Genomic DNA, 27,291 nt, shown 5'->3' with positions numbered 1-27,291 from the left:
CTTTTTCGCTTTTTGCTAAAAAAGATGTTAAATTTAAGATCTTCTTAGGCTTTAAGCTAGGATTAAGTTAAATATACATATCACTCAATTCATCGGAAGGATCTTATGTGTAACAGTCTGAATTTTCGTTCCTTTTCCCGGGATTTAGGAAATGAATTTGACCAATGCACTATAGTGAGATCTCACTCGGGACCCGCGCATTCTCGGGATGCTAACCTTAGGAGTAAGGCTATTACGGGATTGAGTTCGCGCGACCAAAGAACTCGACCTGGGTTTGATCTTCGACCATATGGATTGACAAGAGAATGTTTTGAGCCAACCGAGATCGGTCTATTTGATTGATCGTGTCCGAAGGGCACTAGTGACAGACCCTCGCAATTATATGACAATCGAGGTCGTCCTGGGAAGAGTAAACTTAAACGTGATTTGACTTAGTATCGGTCACGGGTCGAGAGCGCGTAATTCCAGGGAGCCACCCGTTAGCAAGAGATAAGCTAAAGTCGCGATTGTTCAATTTTAGTCATTTCTTGGAATTCGGGCCCGGGAATCGAGAATTTTGAAAGTGACAATTTTGAGCGGTCGATGACGTTTTTGGCTTAGCCAACCTTGGGGCCACCCATTTCTGCAAAAAAAATGGATTTCGGTCCGGGGCCGGAAAAATTACGGTTTTACCCCTGGGGACACCAATGTTGGATTTTGAGGTCGTTTGAGGTTATTTTTCGAGGCTAGCGTCATTTTGGGGTGGCCACGCGCATTTGGAGTAGTTACGGCCAAAAATTGGAATTTTGGCTCGGAAGTGAAAAATAATATTATTTTATTCCCAGGACTTTGCAGTTGATTTTCGAGGGCTTAAGAAGCTATTTTCATGATTCCGACGCCATATTATGTTGGCCACGCATATTTAGAGTTGATTTGGACAAAAATTGGAATTTCGCCTCGGGACTGGAAAAATGACCATTTTGCCCCTGGGCTATTTTTCAGTTCCGAATTGTAGGATAATTTTGGGATTGATCAGGTCTGAAAAATCAGCTGCATTATTAGACCTTGGACGCTTTTACCCTTGCATTATTGGATTGGAACGAACGAGGACCGTTGGATCAAGGGCAAAATGGGAAATCGTGTAGGATCGCGACACGTGTCCCCCACCAGCCCACTATTTCTGACCTCTCTCTCTCTCCTCCCTCTTCTGGCCAGAACCCCCCCCCCCTTCCACGATCACTCTCTCTCTCTCTCTCTCTCTCTCTCATTCTCTTCATCTTTGTTCCTCCCATCATCACCGTGGCTGCTGCTGCTGCTGTTCCGCCCATCCAGCCCGTTCGTCTCGCCTTTCTTAGGTAAGTGACCTCCCCAAATGTCGCCTAGGACCTCGGGTATTGTTAGGCTTGTTTACGGCTCGGTTTAGGGTGAATTTAGTGGCTGGTTTGCTCGGTGGTGTGTGTTGGCTGATTTCCAGTTAGGTTGCTGCTGCGTCACTAGTTTTTGTTATTTTTTCTGTAACTTATGTGGCCCGAATTTGAGGAAGTGTTATTCATAAAAGTTGTTCCCAACATCTTGAAATATAACATATTTTAATTTGGGAATTTTTGGAAATCATTTGAGGCCATTCGGAAGCCCATCTTTGGACCGAAATAAAACTGCCCGATTTACTGTTCACCCGACCTTCGGGTCTGTTCGAATTTTTATAAATTTTTCCAGGTCTATTTTCAAAATACTTCCTTCACAAAAGTTGTTGGGGACATTTTTGGCTATAACATATAAAAATTTCAAAGCTTTTAAAGGTGATTTGCATGTTGAAAGAAATGTATTTTGAGGACAGAATAGTCTGTTAGAGCGAACTGATTTTGGTCTGATTTCGAGGGACAAAAAGGCATGGTTGTAGATTGAACTGGATTTTGTGTTCTTCATAAGAAATGTTGATCAAGATGTGTTTTATGATATATCCAAATTTTAGAATTTTTGGAGTTCGTTTACTATTTATTTTGATGGGATTCGGTCACTGTTTAGGGTTCGGTTTAGGGGTTTATGTGGCTGTTTTGGGGGCTGAGATGAAGGCTGGTATTTGGTTGTCATGGGCTGATTTGGGGACTGATTTGGCGAAGAAATTTGTGAGGATTTGTAGGCTAGATGATGGCTATGATGTGTGGAGCGATCTCAGTTAATTTGTATAATTGATTGGAATTATTGTGACTGTTTGGAGACTGAATTAGAGGCTGGATATTTGTTGGTTACGGACTGATTTGACAATGAAAAATTGAGGTTTAGTAGATTTGGATAGGGCAGTGATATTGTGGATCGATCGGGATTCATTTGTGTGATTGAGTGGGATTGTTATGGTTTGATTGTGCTTAATTGATCAATTGTGTTGTTTGTGATTTGTTGGCTGGATCGTGATTATGTGTTGGGTTGAATATGGCGTGGCTGTGTGCCGTGTGTATGTGGCCGTGAGGTGTGGCGGTGTGGTAGTGTGAATGCGCATTGAATTCGCGTGTTAAATGTGTATGGTCGTGTGGTGTATTCGTATGACGAGAACGTGTGTTTGTGAAGTGTACGTGAGATGTGAATTGGTGCGTGGCTATGAATGCGTGTGAGGTGTGTATGTTTGGTCGTGCGATTGTTGACCGTGTGTAAGTGTGGTTTGAGTGGAACGAGGATATGGAAATGTGAGATTGGTTGGAAAGGTCCGTCCTGAGGCATGTACATTTACGCGGGACGATGCTGTCCCTGACGAGGTGACGATGCCCTGCCTGACGAGGTGTCGATGCCTGACGTGGTCAGAAGACCGTTGGCCTGATGCGTTTTACGCGGGCGCGGTAGAAGGAAAGTGTGTGTAGGATTCCGTCCTCAGGCGTGTACGTTTACGCGGGACGATGCCGTCCCTGACGAGATGACGATGCCCGGCCCGACGGGGTGACGATGCCTGACGAGGTCAGAAGACCGTTGGCCTGATGCGTTTTACGCGGGCGCGGTAGTGGTGGAAAGGCTGAGAATGAGCAAGAATTGGCGGGACGAGTGAAATTAAGAAAGTGGCGTGTGGTGTGAGTTGGTGTGCGAGTGTGTTTGTATCGCGTGGTGTGATGCTCGATTATGGGGTAAAAACTGCTAGGCATGGTATGGGACGTGCCCAAGTGGGTTTTGCTCTATAATCGGGGCACGCGCGCGGCTGTGATGTATTTTTGTGGCATACTGGCTGTGTGGTTGACTAACGTGCAGGGACGTGCATGAGGAATTCCAGGTAGGTTCGTATGTGTTTGTTGATTTGGTTGAACGTTGTGAGTGGTGCGTATTTCGTCTGGCGGTACGTGAGTGCCTACGTGGGGTTTGGAGTTGTACACTTATTGAGATTCGTCTCATAATTGTATAATCCACAATTTCAGACCCCCAGTCGTAAACCTAGGAAGTCTGCCTCCTCTTTTTGGAAGTCCGGGGAACTGCCTTTGGTGCCCAGGGGAGCTGCGGGTGAGTTCGTAGGCGATGCCCAAGAGATTTCCGGAGGCTCAAGCCAGAGATTCAGGAGCAGATCGGAAGATGGTGATCAGTAGTTTCCCCCTAGGGTACTTTAGGGGTTGTGTGAAATGAGTTGACCCATAGGGAAGTTAAGTTAACCAGACCCTGATCTTTTATTATGACGGTGATTTCGGATGCTGGTTTGCTGTATATGTGTGTAATATGATGTTTATATATTTGGTGCTGTATGAATATGTGTTATTTGATTGTTAGGGTGGTCTTCCCTGTTGTCGTCATCTTTCTGTCCGGGGTTTTGTTTTATATATCCGCTTCCGCGTGTGGCTCTGATGTTTGGGTTGGGTCGGCGACGTTCCTGGGACGTCGCATCATTTCGACCGGAGCAGGGGATGTCGCGAGCTCGATGGGGTTCGGGACGTGACATTATGGCTGTAATTCTTAATGTTGCATGGCTTTCTCTAGGATCTTTCTAAATGTTACCATCATTTCCTGAGGACAGGAGGAAATGCTGAATTCTAACGATGAATAATATTGACGTCTCAGGAAGGGAAACCCATACATGTGAACAGCAAATCCGTTTATCTCGATTGAGTCTTTACTTTTTTCACCATTTTTGCAGTGCTTTGCTGTGCCGAACATGCAAATGAATACATTTGTGCCCATACAACTTATTTGGAGTTTCATTGCTTTCATTTATTTGCTGTGAATCTAAGTCGGAGTTTCTTTGGGGAAAGAGTATACAGGAAAACGGTTGGTATAGATCCTGGTACTATCATCTGGCTTTGCCAAGTCATATTAGCTAAGTGTTATATCCTCACATATACCTGTTCACAGTAATTCAGCAAAAAGAATATTCTGTGGACACGCCTTTTGTCTTCAGTTTAACCATTCAATCCTTTCATCTCAATATCAGTTGGCACTGTAACCTTTGTTACTCTATCCATTTTTATGTGGTGACATGGCCCCATGTTGTTGATCGATAACACGTGCTAGCGATAAAAGGAAATAATTGACGGAGGGGGACTTTTTGTTTGTGAAAGTGCTCATGGGTTGCTTCTATTTGTTGATGTTGTAGCTTATATGCCACATCTGAGCCTCCTCTATGGAGACCTGACAGATGAAGAGAAGAAGAAAGCTCAGGAAAAAGCCAATGACCTCGATGGGAGCTTAAATGGCCTCAGCTTCCTGATCTCTCGCCTCGCACTGTACAGAACCGACACGGAACATAAAACTTGTCAATCATGGGAAAAGATAGCAGAGTGCAGCCTCAATGCGAGTTAGATTCTGCTTGTAACCAGTATCCCTTTCCTTATGTTCTCAACAGTCTGAAAACCTCTTGTGTTCTCTACTTTGTCATCTGGTGTTGGGAATGTGACTATTCTATGGGCATGTGCATCCAATGTCCTTGTACATTTGTAGATTGCTCACTTCCAATTTATTTTCCCTAGAAATTCGGTTACTTGTTTGCGGGAAGTGATGAAAGGTGATGGATTTTTCAAGCCAGGGAAAAAACAAGTGAACGATATTGCGGAAAGTGATGAGATTACTTGGTTAATTTCATCAGACTCTCCTCTCACTTCATTGACACCAGCCCTCATTCTCTCTTTCTCAACTGCCAGACTTTCTGATGCACTTAGGGGACCGGCGGACCCGTTATTCAATTGAACGAACCGGCGGGCTTGAAGTCAACGATGTCGGATTGAGCTCAAATTTGGTTGGCTGAAGCGAAACGGCGTGCTGATCAATACTCATAGCCTTTGGCTATGATTAACGATGGATTTTCGCGATTCGGGGTTCTTTAGATGGTTTTTTTTAATTATTTTAGTAATTTTCGAATTAAGGGTATTTTTGTAATTTTTGCATTTTTTTTTGTCATTAGGATTAACACCCTTTATAAACTCGTTTTTAGGGTTTTGAGAGGCAGTGGTTTTTGGATCTTTTGAAAACTTATCGATTGTTAATCGATTGAGAGAACAGTTTGTTCCTCGTTATCGTTTCGATTCTTCTGTTTAGCCTAATTTCTATCGCGCTTTGGCATCAATCGGTATCAGAGCACAGGTTGCTTGAATCAATGGCTGAACAGAATCGCGGTCGTGAACGGTGGGCTCGTGGTGGCCGAGGGCGTGGAGGCATTCCTGAAGCAGACGACCAACCGCGTCTAAAAGATCTGCGAAACGTAGAAATTGAAGAACAGAGAAGACGAATCCAGGATTTGGAGCAACAACTTGCGGAGGCGAGGTTGGGTGTTCAATCCGTAGAAGCAGAATTTGAGGATCCATCTCATGATGAAGAGGAGGACGTAAACCCTTTTGAGGTTATGAACCAGGGGCGGAATCGAGGAGTACGACCTGGAAATCAGCACTCTTCGCAAATTTTCGGGATGAAGATCGAGATTCCGGAGTTTAATGGTAAGGCTCATCCTGATGAGTTTATTGATTGGTTGCATATGGTAGAACTGATTTTTTTTTATCTTAAAGACCTAACTGAGGGGCAAAAAGTGAAGTTAGTGGCTATTAGGCTGCGAAAACATGCTTCAATTTGGTGGGAACACGTGAAAAAGCAACGCGCTAGAGAGGGAAAACCGAAGGTGGATCGCTGGAATAAGATGAAAAAGTTATTGCAGAAAAATTTTTTGCCTACCCATTATAGGCAAGAGGCGTTTATCGAGTATCATAACGTCAAGCAAGGTGATAAAACAGTTGAGGAATTTACAGAAGAATTTGATCGCTTGCGGATGCGTTGTGATGTGGCGGAGGAAGACGAGCAGACGATTGCACGATATCTGGCAGGGCTGCGATATGAGATCTCTGATGTTGTCCAATTACAGTAGTATTGGACATATGAGGATGTGTGCAGACTAGCCCTAAAGGTGGAGGGGCAGTTTAAAAGAAAAAGCAGTAATTCCAAGTGGTCAAGCAGCAGTTCCAAGTGGTCAGATAAAGAATCCCAAGGAAAAGCGGGAACATCTGCAGTAAATTCGACACCGGTCACAGTTAAGGATGTGAGTTCTAAACCTGCATCCAACGAGGGGCAGAGTAGTGCTGGAACTAGCAGGGGAGGAACTGCAGCCAAGCGGTGTTTCAAGTGTCAGGGATTCGGGCATTTTGCTGCTGATTGTCCGAACCGACAGATTGTGACGCTTGTAGATAATCCAGTCTTTGATGAAGGTCCAGTTTATGATGAATCTGAAGGCGAAGAAGAGGATGCGGATGCGGAACAGGAAGAGATTATCTATGCTGATTCTGGTGAGTCCCTAGTCGTTAGAAGAATATTAAATGTTGATGTAGCGGATGATGAATCGTGGCTTAGACATAATATTTTTCATACTAAGTGTACTAGTAGAGGAAAAGTATGCAGCATGATAATAGATGGTGGGAGTTGCGAGAATGTGGTGTCCACGACTATGGTGGAAAAATTGGGGTTGAAAACAGAAGATCATCCTCAACCATACAAGCTGTCATGGCTTAGGAAGGGGAATGAGGTAAAAGTGAGCAAGAGGTGTTTAGTGCAGTTCTCGATTGGAAAAAAAATATACTGATGGAGTGTGGGGTGACGTAGTTCCAATGGATGCTTGTCATATTCTGTTGGGGAGACCTTGGCAGTTTAACAGGAAAACACAGCATGATGGATTCAAAAATACGTACACCTTCAAGAAGAATGGTCGAACCATTACCCTAGGTCCTTCAGATTTGAGAAAAGAAGGGAAAAGTAATCTGCTTTCCAAATCAAAATTTCAAGAAGAGGCAGTGAATGCGCCTGAGCTTTTTGCCATTGTGGTGATAGAGCGGAATTTTGACAGTCTCAAAATTCCTACCCAAGTTCTGCCCTTGCTTGAGGAGTTTGCTGATGTCGTACCGGAAGAGTTGCCACCTGGGTTGCCGGGTGAGCACAATGTTTCTGGAACTTTTAATGTAGCAGATTTGTCACCTTACTACACTGAAGAGGAAGAAGACCCTGAAGAGATTGATGACAATGAAGACGAAGTAGATTCGAGGACGAATCTTTCTCTAGCAGGGGAGGATGATGCACTTAGGGGACCGGCGGACCCGTTATGCGATTGGACGAACCGGCGGGCTTGAAGTCAACGATGTCGGATTGAGCTCAAATTTGGTCGGCTGAAGCGAAACGGCGTGTTGATCAATACACATAGCCTTTGGCTATGATTAACGATGAATTTTCGCGATTCGGGGTCCTTTAGATGGTTTTTTTTAATTATTTTAGTAATTTTCGAATTAAGGGTATTTTTGTAATTTTTGCGTTTTTTTTTGTCATTAGGGTTAACATCCTTTATAAACTCGTTTTTAGGGTTTTGAGAGGCAGTAGTTTTTGGATGTTTTGAAAACTTATCGATTGTTAATCGATTGAGAGAACAGTTTGTTCCTCGTTATCGTTTCAATTATTCTGTTTAGCCTAATTTCTATCGCGCTTCGGCATCACTTTCTTTCAACAGTTCCTGTTTTGACCTTAGATTAGGCAACTCAATAGTTTTCAAAACAGTCTGAGCACAAGGAAGTATACTGTCTGTTTGATTCCTGAGCACCTCTTCTATGTATTCTGCTACTCCATCCTGCTTCAGATGTTGAAGTTCCTGCAAACAGTACTGGAGCCATTTCTATGAGACTAGTTTGCAACTGCAAGAGTCATGCATTGAGAGATCGTAACTCTGTTTATACCTGAATTTGGCCAAAACTAGATGCAGCTGTGGCTGATTGTGATAGTTTACATAATATTTGGCATATTTTAAGTGAAGAGATTTGAATTTTCATCGACGATGTTTTGTTCTGCAGGACCTGAAAATTTTAAAAGTTTTCTGATGGTGAACTTACCAATTGAGTGGTCTAATTGCCCATACTTTTCAGTTGGGTTAGCAGAAATTATACGAATTTAAACTGAAATGGTCCAAGCTCAAGAAAAATTTAATCTAATCCGACCTGCTATGAATGATCTTCTCATCTTCGTATCTTCAAAGTAAAAAATTCAGATATGGTTGGTCTATTGTCTACTGTTTCATGCATCAATTTGTTATTGTGATTTTGCGATGCATGTCTCCGATTCTTGTTGTGTAAATGGACCATTCCATTATGCATTATAATCTTTCTCAACAAAAATCTCCAAAACTACATTTAGTGACCAGGTAAAAAATCAGGATAGATAAACTTAATTTATCCTATTTAGTATAAGACTAGATAAAGGTGAGAAATAACCCGAATTAAAAAAAAAATCCCATACGGGATTATGATAAAAGTGAATAGAATTTCTCATGTCTGGCCATCGAGCGAAGACCGCCACATATGTTGCGATAAAAGCTGATCTTAGGTTGCTGTCGCCTCCGACCGCCATCATCAGCCAACCGATCGTGATCTCCAACTGGAGCTTCCCGATCGACATCTCCACCTTTGCCCAAATACGGTGCGATGGCGGAGCTTTCATTCATCGTCCCTTCTCATTCACAACTTAGCACGTCCTCATTATTATATACGCACTTCACATGCGAGGAGGAAAAGTTTCCGCCATTTCGTACCTGTAACTCGATCACATCCACATGGGAATCGTAGAAATCTAGCGACGTACTCCATCTTCGCCGAGCTCAACAACAACCCACCAACGCTGGCAACTTATCGGTGACACTGTTTTTTTTTGGTTGTGATCCAGCATAAAGAAGCATGACACATATAGTGCTCCTATTAAATCCAAGGAAGAGTTAATATTTCATGTTGGTTTTCGTCAATTTGTGGCAAGGTATTGTGACAGTAGTTGATTGGAGCATCTCGCTATATTGTTGTTTATTGTTTGTTGGAGCTAGCCTGCTAATTTCTATTGCTATGCAGACCAATCTTCTCCACGGATAATATGAACTCAGACAAGCACAAAATGGAGAGATTTCTTCATACTGGGCGTTTTTCTGTAGCATCAATCTATGCTCCAATATCTTTCCCTCCTCTCCCTCTGATAGCCTTGAAGCATGCTGAAGATGGTTCTGCACCAGCTGTTGTAGCTGTAGGTTCCTTGAGAAGCGTTGATCCTGACAGAATAATTCTGAAGAAAATCATTTTGACTGGGTAGGGATTGAGTGGAACAATTATATCACAATGCTCTGTGTGTGCGCGCGTATGCATATGCATGGGATGATTACAAAGTTCTCTATGTAATATGGGTGGTCAAGGGATTGATTTCATGTTCTACATAACTTCAACATGAATATGTAACACACAAGCATACAGTCACTAAGATGAGAAGTTTTTAGGTGCTCGTATCTGAAGACTGGATTGGCTTAGGTGATGGTAACGTGGCTTCAGGAACACTACATAATGTCATTACACACACACACACACCGTCTCTTGACCTTTCTACTGTCCTGTTGTGCATCAGGTTAAAAAACATTACACTACTGTGCCTGTTGTGTGTTGGGTTAAAATTGAGGTGAAAAGCAAATTACAAGGTCAGATATGTGGGTTGGAGTTAAATCTAATCATAGCAAAATATTCTTTTGTTTATTGTTAGATGAACTAAAAGCTTTAGCTAAAACTTTCCAGGATGAAATGAAAATAGGTCATCAATTTTAGACAAAAAAGTACATTTAGCTCTTTGGTTTAGATTGTATCAATTGCTATTGGTGGCTTTCAAAGTTTATTTTTGTGCATTCAATATTGAAGATGGAGATGACTTCTCTGTGGTTGAGGAGTACTAGTGGTGGTAGTGGTGGATGCTTTCATGATTTTGGTGTGTGCTCCCCTTTCTTGCTTTTCTGACATTTAAATGTTGGCTATTTCTCGACGCATGCCTTCAATCTTACGTTATACTGCATCCTGTATGACTATACTTGCCTGCAAGTTCATCAATGACAATAAACATACTTATTCTCGAGATATCTCGTGTTGCAGTTACCCTCAACGTGTGTCTAAGTTAAAAGCCTCAGTCAGAAACATGTTTCACAACCCAGAAGATGTGAGATGGTTTAAGGTAAGGGATTTGCTACTGGTCTAATCTCTCTTGTATCGGATTTATCGACGATAGATTTAATCCTCGTGCTCATTGAAACTCTTCAAATATTGGTTGCAGCCTGTGGAAGTTTGGACAAAATGTGGCTGTCGTGGTCGTATTAAGGAGCCTGTTGGTACACATGGCATATTTTCAGAATCCTTTCTCATCTACTTGAGAATATCTTTTTAATGGAATCTAATTGTTGTAGTTCCACTCTTGGTGCTAAGTGCTAACTCTCCTCTCCTATTTTCGACTCAGGGGCAATGAAGTGTGTTCTCAATGGAGTTCTTCAGCAACATGACACCGTATGCATGAGTTTGTATAAACGTGCATATCCCAAGTGGCCCGAACACCGGTTCCCCATTTCGGATGCTTGACCAGACGGACCGGCGGTCCGGTATGGTTGGTATTTAATCCAGAATCACAGATGCAGATGCTTGGGTCTGTGAACGGAATGAAGCTCTGGTTCAGAATATGAATTGTAGGTAAAATTTTGGTGGTTTGCTCACATGCTGTAGTGCGAGATACTCATCCTGGTGGTCAATTTTTTGCCCCTGTAAAATACCACCCATTGGGAATTTAGAAGCATCAGTAATCTAGTTTTTCCCCATTCTTTCGAGGGTTGGAGCCGAGTTGAATTCCTCTGGCTTGCTTTTGATTGGTTCACCATCTTTATTTGGTTAAAGTTTGGTAAATATTATGTGTTGCGCTCTTTAGTATGACATGAACTCGTGAGAATTTATGCATCTGTATGCATTACCTCAGAAAAGGGAATGTTTCTTTTTGGCATTACTACGTTATAACAGGATATAAATATGCTCCAAAGTATATGTGAAATGGATAGACTGACCCAACCCGAAGATTTCGTGGAAATGGACGATGCAGAAAAGCTTGATCCTTGTTCCAATTTGTGACTAAACATACGTACACAAAGGCACTGAAAACCCTTGTTTCCGTTGATCATTGGTAGCTAAAATACAATTTGAACACTCGGTAGAAGACACTGATAGGGAACAGACGAATTCCATGCCTTCTATAACACCTTGGTGGTGTCTGCCTGTCAATATTTTTATACCCTCTTGTGGTCAAACAAAGTATAGATCTCCTGTCCATTTGTTTAGCAATACAATAATCAGATTGAAAGGGTTCTTCGATTTGATGCATTTCTATCCTGCTCAACTCTGTCCTCAGACCAATACTTGTTGGGGGGATCCTCAAATTTTCGACGGGAAAAAGTTAACACGACCATTCCAGGTCCATGGATACAGAGCCGAGTAAGCCGAAAAGAAAGTGAAGATGGCTTCGCTTGTGCACACCCATCTGATGTGGGACTTGGCGCGACTAGGCCTTTTTCATAGGATCGTAGTACTAACACGGCAAACTAAAAAGGCATTTAGCATTTTTATTTCAGATTTTCCCCTTAACATTTGGTCCTTCCTTTCATAGTAGAAATTTCCTTGTGTTCTGTTGATTACTAGATAAGGGTGAGCATCACTCGATTCTCGAACGATTCATTTCTAACAAGATTGAACAATTTCGACATGCACAGTTCATTTTCCAAGCACTAAAGACCTAAATCCGCATCGAAACTGAACTAACCCAATCGGAGTTCACCTCTGATGAGGACCCAATAATCTATGGGACGCCAACCTCATTTCCATTAGGTCACATGTGATATGATGTTGATGTAATGCATCTGGTCGGGAGAAACACATATCTGATTCAGACATGTAGGGAATCTTCAACTGCTCTTGACCAGAAGTATATCTTATATAAGACTTTATTTTCCGTCATAGTCGTGTGAAGGTAACGCAATCATGTAATAAATTCGTTTCGTAATGTCATTATTCTAGTTCTAATTTTCCTATACACTCCAATGGAGGAAAATCATTTTCCTAAAAATGAATTCGTATATTTCGCGAAAAACGAATGATTTGCAAAATAATTTCCTAAAAATGATTACTTGTATCACATACAAAATTGAATGAACAAAAAAAAAATGCATTCATCGTTCACTAAAGTATTTAGACATAAACTGTAGTCGAAGTGATACAGGCGATCATTTTTAGGAAAATATTTTTCAAATCATTGATTTTCCGCGAAATAAACGGAGCCTAAAAGTTTAAAAAATATGGTTAATATTACGACAAATCTCAAACTGGTACACCTATGACAGATTTACCCTAAACTATTTTTTTTTACCAGAAAAAACCCCAAATTGTTACACTTGTGACAAATTTACCATAAACTAATTTTTTTACCACAAAAAATCTGAAACTGATATATTTGCAACAAATTTATCCTCTGTTAATTTGGATTAATATCACGAAAAATCACAGATTAGTACACTTGTGACAAACGGAGGGTAAAACCTCAAACTGGTATACCCGTCAACTGTCACATGTCATCCAACTTAGAAATTTGACGGTAAAATTTAACGGAAACTAATGAAGGGTAAAATTGTCACAAATGTAACAGTTTGGGGTGTTTGTGGTCAAAAAAATTAATTTAGGGTAACTTTATCATAAATGTACCAGTTTGTGATTTTTCGTGGTATTAAACCTAAAAAAATAAAATCTTGTATATTTTTCTTTCCCGTTTTGTCCTTCATTGTGTTGGACGGGACATACATTACTCGGTGACCCTAGAGAAAACAAAGGAAGTGCTGGCAAAGGGATCAACACAGATACTCACGAAGGCAAATTATCTTTCCTTAATATATTTTTTATTTTTTTATTTCATTTTCCCGCCTAGTTAATATACGAAATTCCTGTTTGGTCTCAGCTGAGGAATCTTCGGTCGTTAGTGGCGCAAATTTTCACGTGCGAGGATTCTCTTTGACCCGTTGACTTCTCATCAAACTGACAATGAGTAATCAAGTGCACAGCCCTCCAAGAAGTTTGTCATTTTCCTTCGTCTCTCTCAAACGTGAACCCTGCCACTTCGAGTATCTCGGCCTCGTGCCCGTCACCATGGACGAGGCCAGATCCGGAGGCACGACTCAAATGTGAACCCTCCTCCCACTTCAAGTCTCTACAGCTTGAGCTCGTTGAAGATATCCGCAAGAGTTGTTCTGTTTCTTCCTCTTTAGTCCTGTTTCTACTGATAAAGAAAAGACGAAGCTATCTATGGTATTCTCTCTTTTTCTCTTCATTGATTTATTTGTCTGAATTTTGTGTAGGTTTCATCTTTGTCTTTGTTAATCTGTTCTTTTTCCAACTAAAATGATTGTCATGCAGGAGACCAAGACTGAATTTGTCGAGGGGAAGGTGGATTGGAAGGGAAGAAAAGCTTTGAAGCACAAACATGGTGGGATGAGGGCTTCTTGGCTCATTCTAGGTAGGTACTAATTTTACTTCGATTGTCACTGCTATGATTGTGGTCTTGTACGCCAGTAAAAGGGTTATAGGACCTCTCGGAGTTTCACGTGTCGATTTCTGGATGGATGATAGTCAAGAGGTTCCTACACCGTGTTTGTCTCACTATGCCCTTATCGTCTAATTTGAACATCTACTAAAGGTACGCGAGCAATGGCACATGATCCTTAGGGAGGACCGAATAGCAACTCGTATTTGAGCATCCCACAAGCATTTTCGGGGGTCAATGCTGTGCAGTCAGAGTACTTAATTGATGAATGAATTTGAACTGACTTGTATCATAATGATCTAAAGCAATATTGACCCTTTTTTATTGTCTCATTTTGGCTTAAATTGCAAATTCTGCAGGGGCACTTAGCTTGGAGATCGTGGCGACTTTGGCACTCGCTGTCAACTTGGTGACATACTTCAATGGAGTGATGCACTTTGAGCTAGCTGATGCAGCTAACCAGCTCACAAACTTCCTGGGGACTTGTTTCATCCTCCCCATACTTGCAGCCATTCTCGCCGACACTTTCATCGGCAGATTCAAGACCGTCCTCATTTCAGCCTCAATCGAATTCCTGGTACATATTCCCTGAATAATTCGTTTAAGACTCCATAGCAACTGAATTGGCAATTGGTTTCACTGGTGATCTCTGAACTTCGTTTAGACTCGAACGAATTATCTATCATTAGGAAAGAAGAGTCTTCATCGATTACTAGTGGATCCCCGTCGGTCACAAGTTTTAATGTTTGGCCATGTTCACACATTGATTCCTCCAGATTTTAACTGACTCTAATTGTGAAGTATAGTGAAGCCCCTTTATAGACTATGGATGAGTTATGAACCCATCAAAGCTCTTGAGCAACTCAACTATACTTAGGAATGCTCAAACAGGGACTGGCACTCCTAACAGTGCAAGCTCACTATCCGAAGCTTCGACCGCCGCCGTGCAATGTACTTGATCCCACTTCCCACTGTGAGAAAATCAGCGGCGGAGATGCTGCTTTCCTATTCCTCGGCTTATACTTGTTGGCCACTGGCAGCGCGGGCATGAAGGCCTCCCTGCCAGCCCATGGTGCCGACCAGTTTGACGAGAGAGATTCAAGGGAGGCAAGGCAGATGTCTACCTTCTTCAACTGCTTCTTTCTGTCTGTGTGCACCGGGGGGATGGTGAGCCTGACGCTTGTTGTCTGGATCCAAGATAACAAAGGATGGGACTGGGGGTTCGGCCTGTCTACCATTGCCATGATCGTGGCAATAATCATCTTTGCCGCGGGATTGCCGCTGTACCGGATTCAGATAGTTCAGAAATCTAGCACCATCATCGAAATCATTCAGGTATGAGCTCATCATCTTCTTTCATATATGTAGTTCACTCCTCCAATTTTTGTTTTGTCACGATTTGTTGTTTTGTGCAGGTATATGTAGCTGCAATCAGCAAACGAGATCTTCCACTTCCCGAGGACCCAACAGAGCTTTATGAACTTGATAAAGATGGAGAAGCTGCCTCGGAAGCAGAATTTTTACCTCACACCGACAATTTCAGGTTGATTCCATCTTTAGTGAGGAACAGCAATGTTATGTTGTAATTGCAAAAATAATAAGCATACCGGTTCAACTATTCTAGTTCAGAAAAAAATGCTGAAGTCATGGGAAAATCAAAAGTAATGACCTCCAAAATTGAGCAAAAAATCTCAATTAAACTGCTTCGATGTTCCTCCTCTTATTGCTTGTTAGGTTTCTTGACAAAGCAGCCATTCGGAAAACTTCACCAGTGCAATTCGGAGGTGAGAAAGTGCTGAATCGATGGGCGTTGTGCACGGTCACACAAGTGGAGAATTCCAAGATCATAATAGGCATGGTCCCTATCTTCTGTTGCACCATCATCATGACCCTATGCCTTGCTCAGCTCCAAACCTTCTCCATCCAACAAGGCCTAACCATGGACACAAGCATCACTAGCTCCTTCCACATTCCGCCAGCCTCCCTGCCCGTCATGCAGACCACTTCCTTGATCGTCATCATCCCGGTCTATGACCAGGTCTTTGTACCCTTTGCACACAAGCTCACAGGCCACCCGGCCGGCATCACGCAACTGCAGCGCATTGGGGTTGGCCTGGTCCTGTTCTCTGTCTCAATGGCCGTGGCTGCAGCTGTTGAGGTCAAGCGAAAAGCTGTGGCGAGGAACCACCACATGCTCGATGCGGTGCCTGTGCTCGAACCTCTCCCAATCAGCACGTTCTGGCTGTCCTTCCAGTACCTCATTTTCGGGATCGCGGACATGTTCACAAACGTGGGGCTCCTTGAGTTCTTCTACTCTGAAGCGCCGAAGGGGCTCAAATCAGTCTCGACTTGCTTCCTCTGGAGCTCCAAGGCACTCGGGTACTTCTTCAGCACGATAATGGTAAAGATTGTGAACAGCGCGACAAAGGGGATAACAAGGAGCGGAGGCTGGTTGGCTGGGAACAACATTAACCGGAACCATTTGAACCTGTTCTACTTGTTGCTTTCCATGCTTAGCTTGATCAACTTCTTCGTCTATTTGATTGTTGCGAGGAGGTACCGGTACAGGACTAAGTCGCCGGTGAGAACAACACCATGTGAGGAAGTGAGGGATAATAATGTGGAAGAGTCAAATTGAATCACATCAGAAGTTGAATGTTGCTACAGTTTGGTGTTCTGAGATATCATTTGGTGTTCATGACTGGAAGCAATTGGTAATTGGGGTGCAATGATGACGACTAGCACTTGTGATCTTCCCATAACGATCTATTTTAATGTTAATTTCTCTTCTTAATGATAATGACTAGTGCTTGAGACATCAACTAAAGGACTAAAATCACGGGAAAGGTTTAAGAAATTTATCCCTATAATTGGAAGATAAAGCATTATTTTACTGGAGAGTATCACTTAACAATTTGACGTAGTAAAGTTTACAATCACACATCTTGCTTCGAATAAGTTTTATTATTGGAGTTATAGATATAGATATATAAGATCTTTCTGTACTACATATATTATAGCGCCACTCTGAAGAATCACAAATCAATCTATATTTTGCTGCTTTTGTTCATCTTCTGAGACAATTCATTTGGTGTTAGTGCTATGGATGAATTGTCGGATCGTTGAGAGGATCGATTCTCATTGTTATTTTGATGGACGGATGACTTTTGTGGCTTGTTATGCAGTGTCCCTCAATGTTGTTAATGTTTGTTAATTTAGTTTATGGATGGCGGAGACTCGTCAGGCTTGCTTCTCAATGATGTTATAGTTGGTTGTGGACTTCTTATTCTTCTGGCTTATGAAATGTGGTTTTTGAGGATTTCTTTGCATGATGGATGATTATATTATTGTATTGCAGGTTATTTTATTTTAACATAACAGGTTTTTGATTTGTTATGATATCGTTATATGGTTTTTTTTATTTTTTTATTTTTTTAGTTTGGTCATTTGGGGTTCAGCTGCATCAACCTCGTATGTGCAAGATTCCACACAATAAGTACCTAGGAAAGTGTTCTTGCTGTTAAACTTCTTCCCCGAGGATGTTTTCATGTTTAGTAGCTCTCTAGGAAAATGCAAAGAGATCTCCGAAGATTTCTTCTTCGGATTTCTTTCTCAGCTCAACATTAGGGAGAGGAACTGTAACAGTCTGAATTTTCGATCCTTTTCCCGGGATTTAAGAAATGAATATTTTGGCCAATGCACTTATAGTGAGATCTCACCCGGGACCCGCGCATTCTCGGGATGCTAACCTTAGGGGTAGGGCTATTACGGGATTGACTTCGCACGACCAAAGAACTAGACCTGAGTTCGATCTTCGACCATATGGATTGACGAGGGAATGTTTTGAGCCAATCGAGACCGGTCTACTTGATTGATCGTGTCCGAAGGGAACTAGTGACAGACTCTCGCAATTATATGAAAATCGAGGTCGTCTCGGGTGGAGTAAACTTAAACGTGATTTGACTTAGTGTCGGTCACGGGTCGAGAGCGCATAATTCCAATGAGCCACCCGTTAGCCAGAGATAAGCTAAAGTTGCAATTGTCCAATTTTAGTCATTTCTTGGAATTCGGGCTCGGGAATCGAGAATTTTGAAAGTGACAATTTTGAGCGGCCGATGACGTTTTTGGCTTGGCCAACCTTGGGGCCACCCATTTCTGCAAAAAAATGGATTTCGGTCCGGGACCCGGAAAATGACGATTTTGCCCCTCTGGTCACCGATGGCGATTCTGAAGTCGTTTGAGGTTATTTTTCGAGGCTAGTGTCATTTTGGGGTGGCCACGTGCATTTAGAGTTGTTTCGGTAAAAAATTGGAATTTTGGCTCGGAAGTGAAAAATAATATTATTTTATTCCAGAAACTTTGACGTGGATTTTCGAGGGCTTGCGCGATGAATTTCGCGATTCCGACGCCATATTATGTTGGCCACACACATATGGAACACGTACGTGCGAAAATTGAAATTTCGGTTCGGGATCGAAAAATTACGAAAATGCCCCTAGGGCTAATTTGGCCAATTCCGAATTTTGGATTTAATTTTGGGATTAACCAAGGTTGGTTAGAGTTAATCCAGGTCTGGTCACCCTTGGGTATGTGGCAAAGGACCATTTTACCCCTAAATTATTGGATGAGAAGGAAAGATAGCCATTGGATCAAGGGCAAAATTGTCCAAATGGCCAAGATTTTGACACTTGGACTCCACTTAGACCATCTTTGACCCATTTGACCAGACCCTCTCTCTCTCCAACAGACCATTCGGCCATTTCCCTCGCAGATTTCCTCTTCTTTTCCTGTTTCTGTTCTGTTTTGCACGTTTCTGCATTTTCTGGTCTCTGTTCACGCCGGAACAGTACCAGCCCGAGCTGCTGGCCGCCCACCAGCCGTCGCCACAGCACCCTTGGACCTCCCTCTCACCTGTTCAGCCACCACAGCCCCGGTTTTAGTCCAGAACAGCCTTCTCTCTCTCTTTTTCTCTCTTCCCGTTCTGCAAACAGTACCGCCGGAGCTTCGCCGGAGCTCCGATCGCCGTTCCGTCGACACCTAGCCGTCCAGCTTGTCCATACGTCCCTATTCATCGCAGGACGTACAGTGTCCGTACGGTTACTGTTCACCGTCCGTACGGACACTGTTCGCGCCGTTCCATACGGCCGTCGCGGCCATCACCGACACCTCTCCGGCCACCATTCCCAGCCTGTCCGTACAGTGTCTGTACGGGGGGGAGGGGGGGGGGTACTGTTCACTGCGTCCGTACGGGGTGTCACTGTTCACGCCGTCCGTACGTCGCCGGCGACGCCGCTCCCGCTGCTGCCACTGTCCCGGTCCGTTCCAGCCTCGTTCTGTCTCTCCTTTTTGGGTAAGTGTCTCCCCCAAAAAACTACCTAGGAGCTCGGGTATTTCGTGACTCGTTTAGGACCCGGTTTAGGCGATTTTGTGACTGTTTTAGGGGCTGTTCGGGACTGATTTGAGTGACTGATTATTTGGTGGTTGCGGACTGATTAGGCGAAGAATTTTGAGGTTTAGGGAGCTTGGATTAGGGCTGTGATGTTGAGGTTTGATCGGAATTAATTTGTGCGATTAATTATTGGGATTGTGCCTTGAATGGAAATTTGTGCGTGATTGTGCGATTTGTGGTAGTTGGCTGATTTGGGATTGTGTTTCGGGTTGTGTACGTGTGGTCGTATATGTCACGTGTGTGGCCGTGAGGTGTGATGGTGTGGCAGTGCGATTGCGCAATATGTTCGCGTGCCAAGAATGTGTGATTGTGCTTTGGGATCGCGTGTCATATGTGTATGATTGTGTGGTGTGCTTGCGTGGTGAGAATGTATATTTGCGAAGTGTATGTGAATTGTGAAATGTGTGTGCAATGTGGAATTGTGTTGGGTCGTGTGGTTGTTGGCCGTGTGTAAGTGTGGTTTGAGTGGAACGAGGATATGGAAATGTGGTTTGGTTGGAAAGGTCCGTCCTGAGGCGTGTACGTTACGCGGGACGATGCCGTCCCTGACGAGGTGACGATGCCCGGCCTGACGAGGTGTCGATGCCTGACGTGGTCAGAAGACCGTTGGCCTAATGCGTTTTACGCGGGCGCGGTAGAAGGAAAGTGTGTGTAGGATTCCGTCCTGAGGCGTGTACGTTTACGCGGGACGATGCCGTCCCTGACGAGGTGACGATGCCCGGCCCGACGGGGTGACGATGCCTGACGAGGTCAGAAGACCGTTGGCCTGATGCGTTTTACGCGGGCGCGGCAGTGGTGGAAAGGTTGACAATGAGTGGGATTTGGCAAGACAAGCGAGAGGATTGTGGAAAGTGACGCATGGTGTGAGTAGCGTGCGAGTGTGTATCGCGTGATGTGATGCTTAATTATGGGGTAGAAACTGCTAGGCACGGTATGGGACGTGCCCAAGTGGTTTCTGTCTTATAATTAAGGCACGCGCGCGTCTGTGATTCCTTGCTGTGATGTGTTGGCTGTGTTATTGTCTAACGTGCAGGAACGTGCGTGATGGATTCCAGGTAGGGTCGCATGTGATTGTTAGTTTGGCCGATCGTTGTGTGTTATGTGTGTTTTCGTCTGGCGGTACGTGAGTGCCTACGTGGGGTTTGGGGTTGTACACTTATTGAGATTCGTCTCACGGTTGTATAACCGCCACTTTCAGACCCCCGGCCCTAAACCCGGGAAGTGCGCCTTTTCTTTTTGGAAGTCCGGGGAGCTGCTGTTGGTGCCCAGTGGAGCTGCAGGTGAGTTCCAGAGATTCAAGCCAGAAATTCAGAAGCAGAATGGAAGAGGGCGACCCTTAGGTTTTTCCCTAGGGTGTTTTAGGGGTTGTATAACTTGGGTTATCCGATAGTGAAGTTAAGATAACCAAACCCCTGAACTTTTGTTTAAACGGTGACTGAGGATGTTAGTCTGTATTTATGTCTGTAATATGATGTTTGTATATTTGGTGTTGTATGAATATGTGGTTGCTGGATTGTTCTGTTGTTCTACCCCGTTGTCGTCATTATTTGTCCGGGGTTTTGTTATTCGCTTCCGCATGTGGCTCTGATGTTTGGGTTGGGTCGGCGACGTTCCTGGGACGTCGCATCATTTCGACCGGAGCAGGGGATGTCGCGAGCTCGTTGGGGTTCGGGGCGTGACAGGAACTCTTCCTCTGGAGTATTAGTCTTGCACCAAATTCTGGCTTTTTTAAGCCTCATTAATATTTGTTTGACGGACTCTACAGATGGTTGTCGTATCTTGCCAGGTCGACCACCTATACCCCGGGATCAGTTGAGAGAAATATGTCTAGAATCGGACTTGCATGTCTCGCCAATCCCTAACCGAATTCTCGGGCAGATTGAGGTACCAATTGAAAGCTGGTCCTGACAGTGAACTAGGGAAGAGCCTTAACTTTGAGAAAGTCATCAACAGAAATTTCTTCATTGTTCAAGCAATTTGCACGATGGCCGTGATTTCACCTTTGCCGGTAAACAAAGCGAATTCAGAATCGCTATACGCCCTGGAGAAGGGATAGTTTCTGTCGATGTGATCATGGCATGGTTTCCTATACACAATCGTATTATTCCTTCGAGATCTAGGTCCATACAGTTGCTCTAATATTCTTGATCGATAGGATTAGCTACTCTTGGTTCATTTCCATCGAGTCCTTTTTCAGGAATTTCTCTATTTCGGGCCTCCCTGGGGCCAGGTGTAGTTCTCTACTTCTGCTGTCATCATTGACATTGGCCTCTCTAGGGGCAACTTGTGATGGTTCCGTACTCATAAAGGGTGGCTCATAGTTTCCAGGCCCTTCTGGGCTAAAGCCAGGCCGAGGATAGTCTTTGGCAGCTTCTTTGAAGATAGTGTTTTGCCTAGTCCAATCGTAATGATCCCTTTTTAGAGATGCCCACTGTTCCTGGTACTGGAGCTTTCTCCACCGTGTTGAGCGCGATTACCCTGTGAGAAGTGGGATCAATTCTAATGGGAGTTCGTCAATTAATATGGCCATCGTTCCCACAGGAAGCATTCAGGTTTCCCCCACGAGCCCTATGGATGAGGTTTCTTGCCTTCATCCTGTTTGCAAAGGCATTGATGAGTCTCCTGACATGAGTTATAAGATTGTTATCAACGATTTTTCGCCTTTTAAAGGTTGGCACTAAGATTTGAACCACTCATTCAGCTACTTTGTTAGTCACGGGATCAGTCATCCCTTCGATAACTCGATAAAACCTTGTTATTACATTCTTAGCTTGTTGATCAATATGGTTAATGACTGACATCATGTATCTTTCCCCACGTTCAACTTGCTTGCACTTTCAGTCCCGACATAGCATTCAAAGCCTCAAATTGCTCATCCAATTCTTGTAAGGCTCTGTCTTGAATCTCTTAAATGATTCGAGAGAATCAATCAAAGAGGTTTTCTCGCACACTTCGGCGACGGACAGAGACAAGCGGACTCTCAGCTCGGGAACCATCCCTAGCCGAGAGGCTTGTGTTGGGTTAAGGCGCAACTCTTGATTATTGTAGTCATTGGCAAGACATTCTATTCTACCACTATGATTGCCAAAAGACATGTTGAAATTCAATAGTTTCAATTAGTAGTAAGTCTAAATGAGGGTTATCAATGGTCAATTAAATTGTTTAATTCGAATTTGAATGAAAAGTACGTGGATTCTAATATGTCTTGAAGTCTCTAAGGACTTTGCAAAATTTGATTTGGTAATATTGCACAAACAGCAGACTGGAAAGATCAGGCGACAATTGCATGAACTTTTTTTGAATAAAAAATGATAGCTTACGTGCTTGGAGCCAATGCTTGTTCGAGGGCCGAAATTGAACATGAACTGCTAATGGACATTACTAGAATGCGTAGGGAAAGTAAAAAGCTTACAAAGTACGAATGAAATGCTTTCTATAAGCACAGATGAATATTAGAATTATAAAACCTAATCTAATTCGAAATTGCAATCCAAACTCTGGCAAAAGGTTTGGTATAAATGATTTTCTCATCTTCGTATCTTTAGAGTTAACAGGTTCGTCTTCAGAGATGATTGGTCTGTTGTTGATTGATGTGCTGTTCTGATTTTGTGATGCATTTCTTTGATTCTTCTTGTGTCTTTAATGGACTATTTTGTTGTGTATTTTGATCTTTCTTCGGAAGAGTCTCTAACTGTCTTTACTTGCGTGCTCCTCTACGAATGATTTGCAGCTGCTCCCGGTTCCTTAGGGACGATTATTCAAACGATCGATCCTTCTTAGTCTTCAACTTTTGTGTATGCTTTGGTCAATTGATCGAAACCAAGTGTCATGTACTTCGCTTTAATTCTGCTCACTATAAACTCATGGTTGATGAGCTCACCAGGCATTTTATAGTTGTGACTTGTGGATCAAGTGTACTATCACGATCTGATTGGTGTCATTAGTCTCTTTACATTATGCCCCAAATTTGGGGTCTAGTGTCAAGAAAAATAGAGTGCAATTTGACAAGTAATTTATGTCCAACTACATATTCCAACTTCATATATGAAATAATTCACGTGCCTGAGTGAGTATGCTTCTAATTCTATGTCAATACAGGCTATATGCTTTAGGGGTGATTGGTTCCCGGTCTGGTCCAGTTCCAAGGTGGAACCGAGAACTGGACCGGTTTCCAATTTTGAGACCGGGGACTGGACCGGTGGTTCAGTCTGGTCCAATGGAACGGGTCACTTTTTATTTTTTTCCCACCACAATGACAGAGAGTGACAAATCTCAACATATTGATGGAAGCGACAATGAGTGAAGAGTCATTGTGACTAATTGGAAAATATCCCAATAATTTTCAAAGTTTAGGTAGCGGGTTTAGTGTAGTTTTAGTCCTTTAAGTTTCTGCATTCGCCTGATTTTGTACTTTAACTTTATTTTGTTCAATTAAGACCTTTAAGTTTTTTCATTTGTGCAATTTAGTTCTCTAAGTTTTATTTTGTGCAATCAAATTCTCTAACTTTATTGATTTATGCAGTTAATTTCTTTGGTCAATCCCTCTCACTAAACCATCAAATTGACTAATGAGTTGGCATTGCTAATGTGACATAAGATGGGAAGGGGAAAATTGCCCAAAAAGTCCTAAACCTATTGCACTTTTGCCAATTCTGTCCTAAATCTTTCAATGCCAACTGAACCTAAACATTTTCACTTCTTGTTAATTGAGTTCATTTGATCAATTTTGTCGGAAATCACTGACGTGGACGCCGGTTGGCCAAGTAGTACTGACATAGACATTTTTAAACAATATTTTAGTAATTTTATGAAATTTTTATGTTTTTTTTATGTTTCTTTTTCTCTATTTTTTTTTTGGCTTTGGAGTTAGGGTTGGCAAGGGCTGCTGGCCGACCTTCGCCGGCCATAGGCGAGGGATGGCGACCCTCACTAGCCACAGGCGAGGGCCGGTCGACCCTTGCCAGCTCTAGGCGAGGGCATCATGGCCCTCGCTAACCAAAGCAAGGGCGAGTGAGCCCTCGTTGGCCCCAGGCGAGGGCATGGGGTCAGTAAGGGCTGTAAAGCCCCTTGCTTAGGGCCGGCAAGGGCGCCAAGCCCTCGCCTAGCCAAATCTGGCGAGGGCGTCGCGTCCCTTGCCCAGAGCGAGCGAGGGCCACGACGCCCTCGCCCAAAGTAGGCAGGGTCGTCGGCCTAAACTCCAAAAAAAAAATATAGAGAAAAGGAAAAAAAAAGAAAAAAACCATAAAAATTTCATAAAATTATTAAAATATTTATTAAAAATTACGTGACCGCCGGCGTCCACATCAGCAATTTCCGACAAAGTTGGCTAGATGGACTCATTTGGTAAAAAGTGAAAAGATTTATTACTCAATTGACAAATTTGAAATGTTTAATACTGAATTGGTAAAAGTACAATAGGTTTATGACTTTTTAGATAATTTTCTCAAGGGGAAGTGATGCTAACATGGTGCCGAATAAGCAATTAACATTAGCAAAAGACAAGCTGGAGAAAAAAGAAACCCTAATCGACAATATTAGTCACAACAGGTAAACGAAGAACTTGAGCCCAAATCAAGAAAATTAGAGGACTTGATTACACAAAATAAAACTTCAAGGACAAGATTGTACAAATTGACAAAGTTAACAAAAAGGATTTGATTGTACAGGGAAAAAGTTGGAGGGTTAAATCCCACAAACGTTGAAACTTAGAAAGGTAAAGTTGCATTTGATTCTTTAGGTTAGTAAACACGCCATCTCGTCGGTAATGAAAATAATTTGCCGTCACACTTTTGTGTTATATACAAGGTACCACGACGAGACAAGGGAATGACCATAGGCAGGAGGTGCTTGAATAATGTGCGGAGGCATTTATCATTTTTATTTCAGATTTTCCCGTTAACATTTGGTCCTTCCTTTCATAGTAGAAATTAAATAGAAAACTTATTCTTCCCTTGTCTTCTGTTGAAGCAAAATTACTAGATAAAGGTGAGCACCACCCGATTCTCGAACAGTTCTTTCCTAACAAGATCGAGCAATTTCAACACGCAAAGTTCAATTTTCAGGCACTAAAGACCTAAATCTGCAACTAACCGAATGAGAGTTCACCTCAAATGAGGACTCAAAAAATTTTACGGGACGTCAACCTCATTTCCATTAGGTCACATTTGATCTGACGTTGATGTGCTGCATCTGGCCGTCTGTGTCTAGTCAGGAGAAACACATATTTGATTCAGACATGCAGGGGATGTTTAACCACTCTTGATTGGAAGCATATCTTATATGAGACTTTATTTTCTGTCATAGTTGTGTGACGGTAACGCAATCATGTAATAAATTCATTTCACAATGTCATTATTCTAGTTCTACTTTTCCTAAACTCCAAGGGAGGAAATAGCCTTCCATGGTCGGACCATTTGCTATGTCATTACCACTAGTGTTTTAGTAGGCTGATTCTTTCTGAACCTAGTGTCACCGTTGCTTCGTTTGTTTCGCAGAAAATGAATTATTTGAAAAATATTTTCTTAAAAATGATCGCTTATATCGCTTACAAAAATGAATGAACCAAAAATATTTTCATCATCTACGAATATATTTAGACATAAATTATTGTCGATAATCAAAATATTTTCCATTGACTAATTATTTTAATCGATACAAGTGATGATTCTTACCTTTTTCATCCTTCATTGTGTTGGACGGGAGAAACATTCCTTGGTCACCCTAGAAGAAACTAAGGAAGGGTTGGCAAAGGGGAGAAACAGATCCTTACGAAGCCAAAAGTCTTTTATTTATTTATTTTTTATTTCATTTTCCGCTCCTTTTAATATAAATAGTTAATATATATAATACCTAACAATCATAGATGTAAAAGTAAAGAGCCGACAAAGGACACCATACCAACTTCCATTTTACACGTTATCGGTTGATGCGGGAGCATGCGCGCTTGGAAATTCATCATAACTTGGAAGTTACATTGAAGATAAATAGGAAAAATTATAGAAAAATTACCAAAAATGTCTTAAATCTGTTGCAATTTGGTCAATTCAGTCCTAAACCTTTTTTTTTTGGCTAATTGAGTCCTAAATCTTTTGCATTTGTGCTAATTCAGTCCATCCGGTCAATTTTGATTGAAAATCGCTGACATGGATGCCCGCTGTCATACGTGGCGCGGTCAGTTCTGACATGGACAATTTTTAATAATATTTTAATTTTTTTTCGAATTATTTTTAAATTTTTTCTTTCCTTTTTCCTTTTTTTTTCTTTTCTTTCTCCTTTTTTTCTTCCCTTCTTCCTCTAGCCGGTCGCCGGACCTCCACTACCGATCAGAGTCGAGGGTCGAGGAGGTCGACCTTGCCAGGGAGAGGTTGACCTCGCCAGATCTGGCGAGGCTCGAATGGAAATCGGAAAGAATCTGCATGTCCTCTCCATTAATCAACACTTGTCGATGATTGCCTGCAACAGAGAGGCGTGGAGAAGATTGAATGCTCTAAGCAGTGGAGCGGCTGGGGATTCAAAATGGAGGAGGAGGTAAAGACGCGAAAGGGAAGCACAAAGCCCGACCTGTGAAGTAAGAGGACTGGATTAGGAAGACCAAGAGAGAGAAGAGCGCAGCAGCACACACCAGGTGTGGGATTGTGAGATTTCTGTTGCCGCTCGACAATGATAGCTTGTGAAGTCTCATTTCAAGGTCATACCTAGCCATGGCGAGGTTGACCTTGCCGACCCTCGCCTCTGGTCGGTCGTTGAGGTCCGACGACCAGCTAGAGGAAGTAGTGAAGAAAAAAAAAGAAAACGAAAGAAAAGAAAAATAAATAAATAAATAATTAGAAAAAATATTAAATATATTATTACAAATTGTCCACATCAGCGTCGGCCATACCACGTAGGACAGCCAACATCCATGTGAGTGATTTCCAACCAAAAATGGTCGAATGGACTGAATTGGCACAAATTCAAAATGTTTAGAACTCAATTGATTAAAAAAAATGTTTAAGAATGAATTGGCATGATTGTAATAGATTTATGACTTTTTT

General features: G+C 42.5%; 2 protein-coding genes across 2 annotated transcripts; both read left to right on the top strand.

The window, feature by feature from the left end:
* The first annotated feature begins 9,084 nt into the window (after positions 1-9,084).
* LOC115666703 (uncharacterized) lies at positions 9,085-11,212 on the top strand. Its single transcript, XM_030588382.2, has 5 exons — positions 9,085-9,201; positions 9,291-9,521; positions 10,344-10,422; positions 10,522-10,585; positions 10,702-11,212. Exons 2-5 carry the CDS (start codon positions 9,313-9,315, stop codon positions 10,818-10,820), a joined length of 471 nt encoding a protein of 156 aa, XP_030444242.1. The 5' UTR covers positions 9,085-9,201; positions 9,291-9,312; the 3' UTR covers positions 10,821-11,212.
* A 2,160-nt stretch (positions 11,213-13,372) lies between these two features.
* Positions 13,373-16,609, top strand: LOC115666702 (protein NRT1/ PTR FAMILY 4.5-like). The gene is made up of 6 exons (XM_030588381.2): positions 13,373-13,574; positions 13,683-13,782; positions 14,169-14,386; positions 14,701-15,144; positions 15,225-15,352; positions 15,544-16,609. The coding sequence occupies exons 1-6, from the start codon at positions 13,572-13,574 to the stop codon at positions 16,445-16,447; spliced, it is 1,797 nt and encodes a 598-aa protein (XP_030444241.2). The 5' UTR covers positions 13,373-13,571; the 3' UTR covers positions 16,448-16,609.
* Positions 16,610-27,291: the final 10,682 nt, after the last annotated feature.

The sequence above is a fragment of the Syzygium oleosum genome, unplaced genomic scaffold, assembly GCF_021117445.2.
Source record: "Syzygium oleosum isolate NSW1041296 unplaced genomic scaffold, Sole_v2.1 Sole_v2.01, whole genome shotgun sequence".
Lineage (NCBI taxonomy): Eukaryota > Viridiplantae > Streptophyta > Magnoliopsida > Myrtales > Myrtaceae > Syzygium > Syzygium oleosum.
This window is presented reverse-complemented; position numbering and strand designations above follow the sequence as displayed.